The sequence below is a fragment of the Lepidochelys kempii genome, chromosome 11 (assembly GCF_965140285.1).
Source record: "Lepidochelys kempii isolate rLepKem1 chromosome 11, rLepKem1.hap1, whole genome shotgun sequence".
Classification (NCBI taxonomy): Eukaryota; Metazoa; Chordata; order Testudines; family Cheloniidae; genus Lepidochelys; species Lepidochelys kempii.
This window is the reverse complement of record NC_136390.1, coordinates 411079-424174: the sequence shown is the minus strand read 5'-3', so window position 1 is coordinate 424174 and position 13096 is coordinate 411079. Positions and strand designations below refer to the sequence as shown.

Here is a 13096-nt window from a genome sequence, read left to right as displayed (position 1 = left end):
CTGAGGTACTGCAGACCCCAAGCTCTTCCTCCTGGGCTGGGGAAGGAAGGGAGAGAAGGAATGGCTCCAGGCCGAGGGAATGGCCCCAGGCCACTCCCAGTTCTGGGACCCAAGTGCCTATGACTCCCCAAGCCATCCCCCTTCCTGGACTCACCATTAATACTGTCAAGTTCATTGTTGCGCAAGATCAGAGTCACCAGCTTGGTTTGACTGTAAAGTCCCAGGTTAGGCACCTTTGGCAGGAAGTTATAGGCCAGATTTAAGTACTCCAGCTCTGTAAGGGTCTGCGCAGAGAAAAGGAGAAGAGCCCTCAGAGCCATGCAGTTACTTCTCTCCTGTTACAGGAGGTGGAGCCCTATCTCAGCCATTCACAGAGGCTGCACTCAGAAGCTCTTCAAGTGCTTTACAACCATCTGTGCCGGATCTGGACTAGACCCCAGGAGCCCTGGCTCACAGCTGCATGCTCAGAGCTTGTTGTCCATGAAGTTAAAGAACAGCGGAACCCAAACAAAAATTTTACGTTAAAGGTAGAGCTATCTTAAAGCCGATTGACAGCTTAGCTTGAAAGAGCAAATCTGAAAGTCAGGAAATTCAGCATCACTGAATTCTAAGCCACTTCCATTTCCCCCATTCCTACAGTCCAGCACCTCATGATCACTAGTGCATTTCTCCTCAGACGCGCCCTTTGAGGTGTGGAGCGTGGCTTTTCCCATGCTACAGACAGAAAGGAGGCACAGAGAAAGAGACCAGCCCAGAGGAAGTCTGTGGCAGCACAGCGAACTGAGCCCTGCCTCAAGTCCCAGGACAACCTAACCACTGGGCAATCCTTCCTCTCTACTTGCGCTGCTATCCAAGATGCTGTGGCTGTAAACACCACAGCATGGGAACGTATGGGGGTGTCTGTCCGAGCTCTAACCACGGTCCCAGAGCAGCGAGAGGTTTCTTCAGTAAAACTGTTCAAGTTCACATTGGGGGTGGCATTTGCAGACACACTCAGCGCTGGTCTCACTTTGCTCCTACTGGAATCTGCTAAGTGTTAACATCCACTCCCAGGGGAGCACAGCACGTCAGCACTGACTGCGTTTGAAAATCCCTCCCTTGGTTGTCAGATTTCACAGTTCACATGGAGATGCCCTTCCCATTTCGTTATTTTAGAGAGAAAGGCTAAGTGTGGCCAGAGAGTGCTGCTCAGAGGATCACAAAACACTGGCGCAGTCTGACACAAGGCAGCCGCTTCAGGACTGTCACACCACTGACCGCAAGCCCCAGCTGCGGGTGTAGCGGCTGAGACCTCGTGATGTTGGGAGGTGAATGTGGTATGCCCAGAGAGGTCCCCAGTCTAGGGAAGGTAGCTGGCTTCTGGCTCATGGTGGAATGGCAGGCTGAGTGGGGCATATGTCAGAGTGTCAGCCTTAATCATTCCAGGTAAGCGTTTGACATCATTCATTCCAGCAATGGCGCAGCATGCCCACACTAGCCACTCTGGTGTAGTGAAGAAGCACTGCATATCTGCACAGCAGTGGAACGAGTCTACTCCTGACCAATACTAACAGGAGCAGAAGCTATGCAGGGCCTCCCCTGAGACCGCCACAAGGGGCTGCACTGGCAAGTCTGGACTCCCATACATGCCTGGCCCCAGCTGATAAAAGGTTCAGGGAATCTCTGGCCTGTCTCTAGCAGGGAAGTAAAGGGCTGCTCATCAGGATGCTGCCCAGACAACCTTGGTAGGCTGAAGGGTCCGAGTCACAGCCCATAGCTATGCAGCAGCTACCTGCTTTAGGGTGGGGGTTGCAGACTAAAGCAAACCAGGGGAGATCCAGGCATGATCGGGGAAGACTCCTGGAACACAGGGCTCAACCCCCAGAACTTGCCCTAAGATACTTGCTGTTAAGTAGTGCTCACAGTCCCGGATTCTGTTGTGACTCAAATCCAAGACCTTCAGGGCATTCAGCAGTTGCTGAAAGAGAGGGGAGAAGGGGCGCTAGAGCATCAGCTTCAAGGCCCTTGACAAAACAAACATCTCCGCAGCAGAAGGAAGGGCCAGGCCCTGCCACCCAGACTCCCTACACCCTTCCCATGGGGCCTGGCAGCATCATGACCATAGTCAATACCCAACCCCTCTACCCCATTGCTAGCCACAGTGACAGGGTCCCCTCACCAGCGATCCATCCAGGACAGTGATGGAGTTGTAGCTGAAGTTAACAGTCTGCAATTCCAGCCAGGGGAGGGCAGAGCTCAGATCCCCTCCGCAGGCTGAGATTATCTCCTAGGAAGGTGGAGTGAGGAGAGATTAGCAGTCAGCACTTGACAAGCAAAGGGATAGTAGCTGGGTACCAGACAGTAGCCAGCCCAGTACAGGGCTTGCACACTGAAGCTACAGGCCACGCCCCTGCCATTCTTCAGTCAGTCATCCCCACCCCGCAGAACATCCCATGCTGCTACCCATGGGGAGTGGTGGGAGCCCCCATGGCTAGACTTAGAAGGAAGTAGATGCGCTGTGGCCTGGTACATCTGAGGGCCTGCAGTTATTCACATGCTCTGATCAGTTATTCCTGGACCTGAGGCACGAAGATTAATCAAGCCATTTACAAATTGTTACAGCTTCAGCAAAACCCTCCCCCAGTGGCCGTCTACCACCAACCCCAGCCGGCTCTCTGCCAGGGCAGACAGGGAACAGAGCAGCTATGCTGAATGTGCTAGAGTTCCTGAGTTGAGGACCCTCAGAGAACTCCCTGCTGGCTAACCCAGCTCAAGCCAGTAGGCTGCCAATAAGCATTGCATGAGGATAGAATTGTTGCCAAGACCACTCAAGCCTCTACAGGTTAAAATGTGAGCCTCCATCCCCACCAAACAGCCTGCAGATTGCAGGACATGGGCGCAAGGTGCTCCCTGTGGGCAGCCTCTCTACCAGCTGCAGTCAGTGCTTTTCAGGGGCAGCCTCATGCAGCACGTGGCAGGGCTCAGGGTCACAGGTTGGGATGTGCTGAAAGGTCCCAAAGGAGACAAGCTCTTACTAGGCATGGGGGATAAGAGTATCCAGGCCAGCCAATGCCACCTGAACAGCCAGCAACTGAGGACCTCCAGAGCCAGAAGTTAGAGCCTGTGTGACAGACAGCAGGGAAACCTGACCACTCCTGACTAGTGAGAGTCAGTCTCAGCCAGCTGCTTGGGGGAGAACAGTAGCTCATGGAGACCGCTTCCCCCCCCCCCCCCCCCCGGGGCCTGGAAGACCAAGCAAACCAGTCCTTGCTCCCAGGGATCAGTTCCTGGCCCAGGCTCAGAGCCAGCACTCACCTCCAGCGTGCTGACACATTTACTGCAAGTTAAGGCCTCCAGCTGGGAATAGACAAATCGCAGCCCCCGCAGGCAGTGCAGAGGGACAGACTTCAGCTGTGGTGGTGAGAGAAGGGGGAGAATGCATGCAGGCGTGTCACAGCACCAGAGCAGCCACCTCCCTGTCAGGGGAGCCGCCCTTCTCCCAGCTCTATAGGAGAGATCCAGGAGCACTGCAGCCAGCACTCCCAGCCCCACTCCAGTGCCGTAGGGATCAGACCCTGCTCCTCTAGAGAGGGCGGCATTTCACCCAATCTCTGAAAAGCTGGGGCATGCAAGTGACTAGCCCCAAAGCCAAATAGCTGGGGATGGAGGCTCAGCTAGTCCTCCCAGCAGTACTGACCTCCAGGCGCCGGAGAGACTTGAAGGGGAAGATCTTCACAGAGGATTGCAGGTTACAGCTGGGAACATGAACGAGCTGCAGAGGGATGGAATGGGCAGCGTCATTCAACGCCTCAGAGGGGTGGGGGGTTACACAGCAACCTCACACCCCTCTCAGAGCTGCCAGAGCCCCCGTCTGTCCTCTGCTTTCAGATTCAGCAGGCAGCACCCTTCCCTCCAAAAGGGTGCCGACTCCTTGCCCTAATGCAGTGAGTCTCCCTTTCCCAAACAAAAAAGTAGAGTTTCATTGATGGTAAAGCGGGGACAGAACTAATTAAAAGCAGCCCTAAGACAGTGACAAAGGCAATGGTTCCCCTGCATGGTTCCCAAGGCGTGCTCCATAGGGTGCTGCTCCAAAGTCAGACTCCCATCACGCAGAATGTAACACAATAAAACCAGCACAAGGTTAGTATGTTCATTAATCTACACCTGAGCAGCACCCCCTGCTGGCCCAAGCCTGATGCAGCAATGGCAACCCGCCCCCCGAAATCAAAGACAAGACACTGCAGGAACCCAGTACTCTGCTGATGGAGGTGCTACTTTCGATAGCAGCCTCAGCAAATGGTCCAGGCCATTTGTTCCCCAATGCAGCCTGGCTCACACATGCCACATCACTAAAAACAGTCATTAGAGCCCACAGACCTTGCCTAGGAAAGCGTACAGCCTCCCCTGCCCAGCAGTGCAGCCGTACCAGCATTAGCATGAGTGGGTGCGCTGGTACACCCAAAGCTCTGGAGTGGAACTCCTTTTCCCCACCATTCTGATTAGCCCTTCCTGTCGGTGGGTTCGACTCAGGCCTGGTCTACACCTAAGGCTCAGGTGTACCTAGCTACTTTGCTCAGGGCTGGGAAAAATGTGGTGCCTTGTGCAATGCCGTGAAGTCGACTGAACCCATCTCCCAACCCCGTACACACAGCGGGGTGGACTCAGAGGCGGATTACCTATGATCAGCCAAAGCCTCCTTATGTCAACGCAGGGAGCACCCTGTGCTAGAGCGATACCGCTGCAGGGCTGTAACCGTGGCACTGTAGCGCAGAGACACCCTAAGAACAGATCCAGTGACAGGAGCCACGGCTCCTCTGCAGCCTGTGGTAACATCCAGTCTGCAGAAAGGCGAGTGCTCGGATTTCCCCAATACCAAGGCGACAGTCTGACCAAGTCACAAGCAGAGGGTCTATAAAACAGACTGGGCCTCCCCAGGCTTCAGACTGGTGTTGTAGACAGGCCTCAAGCTCCAGCAGCCCTTACCGAAAGGGGGCTTCCTTTTGCTTCCATCTTCCGCCCACTATATTTTATGGCTGCACCCAGTCCCTGTCTCCCCACAGTAGGATTTAGTTTTATTGAAAGGTTTCAGAGTAGCAGCCATGTTAGTCTGTATTCGCAAAAAGAAAAGGAGTACTTGTGGCACCTTAGAGACTAACCAATTTATTTGAGCATAAGCTTTCATGAGCTACAGCTCACTTCATCGGATGCACGGTCACTTTAGATAAGCTATTACCAGCAGGAGAGTGGGTTTGTATCTGTGTGGGGGTGGGGGGGGGTGAGAAAACCTGGATTTGTGCTGGAAATGGCCCAACTTGATTATCATACACATTGTAAGGAGAGTGATCACTTTAGATAAGCTCTTACCAGCAGGAGAGTGGGGTGGGGGGAGGTATTTTTTCATGCTTTGTGTGTATAAAAAGATCTTCTACACTTTCCACAGTATGCATCCGATGAAGTGAGCTGTAGCTCACAAAAGCTTATGCTCAAATAAATTGGTTAGTCTCTAAGGTGCCACAAGTACTCCTTTAGTTTTACTGAGACATGTTAATTAAACACAGGAGACTAAGAGCAGGAGCCAGAAAATCCAGAGGTCACACTACATTTATACAGTCATGGCACTGCACTGTCTAATCAAAGGACAGACAGCACTGAGTTCTGCGATGCTGCACATGGAACAAGGGCACAATCACAGATCTCTGCTTCTCTCAAGCAGTCATGACAGCCAGACCCTTTTTCATTCAAGAGAGACTCACCAAGCCTGGAGCCGACAACTCCAGGCCTCATCACTACAGCCAAGAGCACAGCTGGAAGGGTGGTTAATCACAGCTGTGGGTTTGCACAGCAGAGTATCTACTTAAGGGGTGCCCAGACACACATTAACATTTGAGAAGAGCTTGTTTCAGGCCCAGCCTTTGATCTGTCTCCTGATAATTTAATAGCCTCCCCCTTTATTTACATCGCATACAGATTACTCTGACCATTTCTCCAAACAGGTCACTTACTGCACAGTAACAGTAGCAACTTCCTTCCTTTCAGTGCTTGTTACAGACCTAGCTCATTAATTATGTTAAGACAAGCATACAACGTAGAAACTTTGTGATGAAGTTGTACTCTGATGCGTCTATTTCCCATGGAGTCTGGACATCATTCAGATCTCCTGTCCCATTGTTTTAACAATGCCCAGCTCCAGAGCCCAGACAATTCAAAGTTAATTAACATTCAAATACTAGACACATTTTAACCCTTCTGCTGCTAAAAGCATTAGTAGTGAGCCAAGCAGCTCAGGTCTGACTCTTGACACACTAGCCTTAGGTCTGGTCCACATTCAAAGTTAGGTCGACGCAAGGCGATTTATGTCAACCTATGCATGTGCGTCTACATTCAGATGAGTCTCTAGCTGACATCAGCGCCCTGTCAGGGTGTTGTAGTGAAGCCACCTCCCCAAACAGCCTGGACCATGTTCGACCTAATGAGGCCAACACCATCTGAGTGCAGACAGTGTGTGACCTGTGTCTACACTAACAGTCCTCCAGCAGCTGTCCCACAATGCACCATTCCTTGCAGCAGTGACTGCTCACTCACAAAGGTGAGCTCCACTGCCTGATGTCATAGTGACCAGAACCCCCCACATTTTTAAATGCTTTTCCTGTTTGCCCAGCTTGGTGCACACCTTGCAGCTCTCCCTTGCTGGGCTACTGCACACAACAGATCCTGGTAGCTCCACGGTCTAGCCTGGCTCCTGCCTGGAGGCGACAGGAGGTCTGGTCTCCTCGGCCTGTGGGGAGAAGCGGCTGTACAAGCACAACTGCAGACCAACCACAGTAATGGGACACGGAGAGATGGCACGGGGCATGCTGGCAAAGGGGTGCAATGGGGATCAGCTGCCATGCCGTGTCAACGCCAAGGAACTGCGCTAGGCATCCCACAAGCAGGACCAACAGGAAGTGGGGGGAAACACCAGTGCCGGAACCATGGCCCTGTCCCCCGAGACCCCACCCCCGCCACTCACCCTTACAGCCAGTAGAAAGTGATGGGGCCATGGCCCCTTGGTCCAGCGCCCCTGACCACAAGGCCAGGGAGGTCAATAGTTGATCTGTTGCCGAGCTGCAGGCATGCCACACTTGGCAGAGACCTCCGAGCACCCTGCAGATTGCTGTGGGTACCAAAACAGAGACTCCAGCCATGAACAGTGAGGAGACATGTGCCAGGGTGGTGAGGAGGAAGGTGTCAAGTCATGCAGCAAGCCTGGACTTGTTTAAGACTTAGTTGGAAACCAGCCAGTCCCATCAGCCAAGCCTGGAGGAGCCCAATGGAGCGGAAGGAAGCGTGGTGTGTGCATGCATTTTCCCTCACAATGTTTTAAATGTAAAGACTGCCCCACATCCCCAAGTTAAGCTGCAGGTAACAACTTGTCATTGTGTTATTCATAGGAGAAGGGGCAGCGGGACAGACAGAGGCAGAGTTAGCATCTGCTTTTCATTCCTGTTGAGTTAGGCAGGAGGGGCATAGGGAGTGACTGTACACAGAGATGTCCTATGTATCCTCCTGAAGTCTCCGCTGACTCTCATGGAGATACACTGCGATCTTCTCCCAAAGATGTCTAGGGATGAGTCTTATTTCTTTCTCCACAGTAGGACACTTTTCCAGGCCACTCTCTGCTAAAGGCCAGGCAGACCACGGCAGCAAACAGGCTAGCGCATACAGGCCAAAATGGTTTCAGGACACCAGCAGCAGCTGAGCTATGCCCTTGTTATTCTCAGCAGTGAGATATTAGCTAATATCACCCCCACCTGTTGGGAACAGGACCAATATTCAGTGCCATTGCCCTATATACCTGTACCCATGGCAGTAGCAACTGAAATTTCATTCTTTCCGACAACTGAAAATCTTAACGCCTTCCTCCGGTCTCCACCCTCACCCAGCCATACTCACAAGGCTGGGACTATGCCATGGTACTCCAGACCTGACATGTCAATAAGGATGTCTTGTTTAAAATTATGGTAATAAGGGAAGGGAGTTTTGAAGCTTATCTTTCCCTTTCTGTTCTGACTGTACATCCAATGATCCATCTGGTTTACCTGTAGCTGCTGCTATTGCAGCCCTGATGGGCACTCCCTTCCTGCAGAACATCTGATCCTGATGAGGATGAGAAAGAAGAGTACTAGGGAGAATGTTCAGTGAGAATCTGCAAGTCAGCATTGCATTGGACCGCAAACAAAGGGCCTGGTGGGCCAACACAGACAGCATGCAGGAGGACAGAGGGGACAGACGCAGGTATCATAGCAAGAAAAGGAGAGGGAGATGCACAAGACATAATGGGGCTTCTTAGGCAACAAACAAACAAACGCTACAGACTCTGGTTAACCTATGTGTCCTACAATCACAAACAAAGGGCTGCAAAGGGTGTCGAGAAATCCATGGTAGCAGCCTCCTACATCCCCCCCACCCAACATACCAAGTGGCATCATGGGCACATCCCTATGCCTACCACTGGGCACTGAGGGACAGTAAGAAAAGTCAGAGCTTCACATAGATCAGCTGTGGTTCTCTCAGGTCAGCGTGTTTAGCCAAAACAGATGATATTTTTGCACCAAAATGGACAGAAGGGTTTGCTGCTTTTCCAGTTTTAAAGTTCCGTTGTGTTAATTTATGTTCAACGTTTCCGTTGTCTTGTTTGCACATTTTGCCCTGTTTGAGTGACAAGTTTCTATTTTTTTGGAAAATACATTCATTTTTATTAGTTCACAATACAGACTGCAGAACACAGACTCAAAGCATCCACTACTTGTAAGTATGCAGCACCACAGAACTCATGGCTTCAAGGCACCCAGTCATGTGTAAGTGTACAGTAAGCCCTGCATAGTGCAAAGGTTTGGTGAAACAGTGTAATACTTATACATTTACACCAAGCACTACACAATTCTAGCAGGCCATAAACCTTCAGGGCCAGGGCAGCATCAGGCACATAGCACTACTGTGGCCGACTGTTAGAAATGCTCTTTCAAAGCCTCCTTCAACCACACAGCTCCACAATAAGCTATTATAATGACCCTAGTGTTTGCCTTTTCAAACTTGGCTGCTCCACCTCCACTCAATGGGCAGTTTTTAAACATACTCTGGGGCAAGGTGTGCTACCCGATGGGCCATCTACTGCTCCACCGCAGTTCAGATCCATCCACAGCCCTATACACTTGCACGACAACAGCCACACAGCGGCTTTTCCAGCTCCAAAATGATTTCCCACGGACCAGTGCTGCAAGCTTCCAGATTGGTCACCACTCTCCTCCTCTGTCAGTGCAGCTCAACCTGGTGCGTCTGCGCTGGAGAGCTGGGGTGAGCTCAGTACAGATCCAGGAATGTGGCTTTTCATACCCAAAAGTTCTGCAGCCACTGCTCACCACCCCAAGCCTGCATTATGATGCGAAACCACCAGTCAGTGTTCATTTCTTGGGCCCAGGAGCAGCACTCCACCATCTGCAGATGTTCTGAGAATGCCACCACAACCCTGAATTGTTTTTTGCTGTACCCCTTAACAATCTGTCCTTGAAGAAATCGTCATGTCCTTTGCTGTTGCACACCGGCAGGAAGAACGGCATACACCAGAGGATCATTCATCCTGTATCTGCAACATTCATGAGAACAGTGCAGAGCTGAGATACAGGTTTCTGTTGGAGATGACAGGCACCAAGAAGTGCCACGTGGGTTTGTAAAATTTTTTTTAAAAAAAGCATGAAAATTATTGGATGGCATTATGGGATGGAGAAAGTTGCATGGTGGAGAACTTGACCCTTAACTCCCAGAGATTCCCTGAGAGATTTATTTCTACTCCACAACACAATGCAAGCATTTTTCCCAAAAGGCACGGTGCTATATGGTGGCACATCGAACACTAGGATACTTACCTGCGTCTCACTGCACTTTGCATCGACACAAGAACTTGTGGTGAGTATGCACTGCACCAATGCAAGCAGCCAAGCATGCACATGCACAAGCAAAAGATTGACCTCAGTAGCTGTATGCTGACATAACTCATGTTGACCAAAGTTGGTAATGCAGACATGGTCTTACATGCAAAATCATGCTCTGAAGTGTCCCTAGCCTGTTTGCCAGAAGCTGTGAATGGGCGACACTTGATGGATTCCCTGTTCTGTTCATTCCCTCTGGGGCATCTGGCATTGGTCACTGTCAGGAGACTGGATACTGGGCTAGACAGACCTTTGGTCTGACCAGTCTGGCCGTTTTTATGTTCTGTCTATTCTGAGAACATCTGGCAGCGTAGGAACTGTGAACATTAGCTGTGCTGACTGAAGCACTCAGTCAGCACAGCTGTGTCTACCCTGAGGGTATCTGGGCATAGTCAGGGGTGTTTTCACACCTGTGACTGTGACAGCTTTGCCAGCATTAAGTGTAGACCAAGTCTTAGAGCAGTCCCGTCATTCCCATCCTGGAGCTCCCAGGTTGTTTTCACTTACCATTAGTAATGGACATCTTCAATAAGCTCTTGGGTCTGGTTTCAGCTCACACCATCTCCTCTCCCACTACCTAGCATGCCCTTCTTATGCTTGGTGCAAAAGCATTCTCTAACTCTTGCCATCTCTACCTAGTTCAAAGGAAGTCTGAAACTCTCACCCTTGCCTTCATCTCTTGTATTGGTCTTTTTACAATCCAATTACAAAGTGTACATCCAGAGCAATTCTAGCAATTCCCCTTCCCACTACAATCAAGCGAATAGCCATTGGTCTAGCAGTATCAGTGGGAACCCAACAAGTAGTAGCCATGCACCCTTGCAAAGACAAGGGATGTTATCTCTGCTAATTTTCCCAAGCCTACCACCACCACCACCCTCAGACTTACAAAGCTTGAGCCAGACAGCTAGCTCATCCATGTCCCAGTCTCCATCAGATACCGTTAACATGTTCACACATATTTTATGATTTACCCTTCAGTTTATTCACTACAATGCCAACCTGACCAGGGTCTGCTTTGATATTCCTCTCTTTTGTCCTGTTTTTAACTCTACAAAACCTTTTGGAGACCATTTGCTGGGAAAGATGCAATACCAAATAAATACATGTCATTACATGAACACTATGGTTCCACATTCTACCAGAGACACTGACAGCATTGTGGGCACAGAGACAAGTACTTTGATATACATGCAATCGAGGGATAAGCATACACTTCTCAAATGAACCCATCCTGAGATGGGGATACAGAGAAATCTGCTCCAGCAGTCCACCCCACCCCAGCAGACCTGCTAAGCTTACCATAATCATTCTCCCTTCTTCCCCACAAAAATCATCACAGGGCACCTTTTCATTACAGACCTTCAGGGAGAGAGTTTTCTGCAAGATGTCAAACAGGAACTGGGCCTGGAGAATGGTGGATGTGTCAGCTGGGTGTGACGGAAGTGCAACGAAACCGTGGTTCTGGTTCCGGGACACTAGATGCTGCTCAAAGACCTGGGTCAGGTGCTGCAGAGTGGAGGTGAGCAAGGTGAGGGTGCTAGTGCCGTCTAGAACCAAGTCTCCTGTGAAGAGATCAGACCGTTAACAAACCCAGTGTATCTGCAGTTCCATCCATAAGTCACTTCACCACTTCCAGTAGTGTGACTGCAGGCCAGGAAGGGGACCTTTCTCCCATGGCCATGAGCTATACCTAGCATCAATCCATTTGCCTGACATGACAGCATTAAATCACTAATGGTTTAAAATGTGATGTGAAAATGAGTAAGTCAGAAGCAAAAGCCTTAATGCAACGTTCAGACTGCACAGTAAAGTCAGAATGTTTAGAAACGCAAGAGTAAAAGGTTAAGAGAAGCAGTAACTCTGCTGTGCTTACTTACTGGATGCATAACACTAGTATATTAAGTTATATGCTTAAACAGCAAAACCAAACTAGACAACACTACATGCAGGCTGCTCAGCTGTTAGACTGCAGACGTGACTTTTTGAAATTGACTAATTTTAAAGAAATTTCAGTTTCTGATAAAGTCCCCTTTAGATTTCAGGACAACATTTTAGGGGTTTCCTGCTTCCTTGTTGATGTTTGAGCATCTTTTCAGCAAAGAGGAAGACTAACTCTTCAGGTGAAACAGTGGAAGTGGCTATAAACAAAAAGTGTCACATCTACAAGGTAAACAGAAAAAAGAAAAAAGTTACCCCCATTCAACTTTAGGAATTTTACATGTCACTTACTACTATCCTAGATGAAACTTTCAAGCCTTGGCTACACTTATAAGTTGTCATTTTAACTGACTAGCTAAACAGCAACACTGTGCCCCTTTTCCCCTCCCCCATCATAGCTGCAGTTACACATTTTGCTTCGTCAAACTGGCACGAGCAAGATACTGGTACAAAAATGCTTTACTAATGTTACTTATTCCAGTTTGACAAAGAAAGCAAAATCACCTAAACTGGTATAAAGCCCCTTATACCAGTATAATTGCAGCCACTAGGGCAGGAGTGGGCAAACAATTTGGCCCAAGGGCCACATCTGGGCATAGAAATTGTGTGGCAGGCCATGAATGCTCACAAAATTGGGGTTGTGGTGTGGGAGGGGGTGCGAGCTCTGGTTGGGGGTGCAGGTTCCGAGGTGGGGCCAGAAATGAGGAGTTCAGGGTATGGAGGGGGCTCCAGGGTGGGGTGAGGGCTCTGGCTGGGGATGAGGAGTTTGGGGTGTAGGAGGGTCCGCCAGTCCGGGACTGAGGGCTCCAGAGGGCAGGAGGGGGGAGATCAGGGCTGTGGCAGGGAGTTGGGGTGCAGGAAGGGGTGCAGATTCCAGCTGGGGGTGCAGGCAATGAGAGGTTTCGGGTGTAGAAGGGTGCTCCGGGCTGGAATTCGGGGGTTTGGAGGGCAGGAGGGTGATCAGGGCTGGGGCATGGAGGGAGCCTCAGGAGTGCAGGCTCCAGGCAGTGCTTACCTCAAGCGGCTCCCAGAAGCAGCGACATGTCCCCTCTCTGGCTCCTACATGGAGGCGCAGCCAGGAAGTTCTGAATGCAGCCCCGTCTGCGGGCACTGCCCCTGCAGCTCCCACTGGCCGTGGTTCCTGGCCAATGGGAGCTTCAGGAGCAGCTCTTGGGGCAGGGGGGCAGTGTGCAGAGCGGAGTCCCCTAGCT

At 50.6% G+C, this 13096-nt stretch overlaps 1 protein-coding gene across 10 annotated transcripts in view; it reads right to left on the bottom strand.

Annotated features, from left to right (window-relative positions):
• STK11IP (serine/threonine kinase 11 interacting protein) overlaps positions 1-13096 on the bottom strand; it is a 59937-nt gene that overhangs the window by 41673 nt on the left and 5168 nt on the right. For 8 of the 10 annotated variants that reach the window (XM_078854740.1, XM_078854744.1, XM_078854739.1 and 5 more), the window contains 6 exons: positions 11307-11509; positions 3677-3751; positions 3295-3390; positions 2159-2266; positions 1886-1957; positions 155-284 (listed from right to left, as the gene is read on the bottom strand). In XM_078854740.1, coding sequence (XP_078710866.1) covers positions 155-284; positions 1886-1957; positions 2159-2266; positions 3295-3390; positions 3677-3751; positions 11307-11509 — 684 coding nt within the window. The remainder of the gene's footprint in view (positions 1-154; positions 285-1885; positions 1958-2158; positions 2267-3294; positions 3391-3676; positions 3752-11306; positions 11510-13096) is intronic. The other 2 variants (XM_078854743.1, XM_078854746.1) reach the window with 2 other exon arrangements.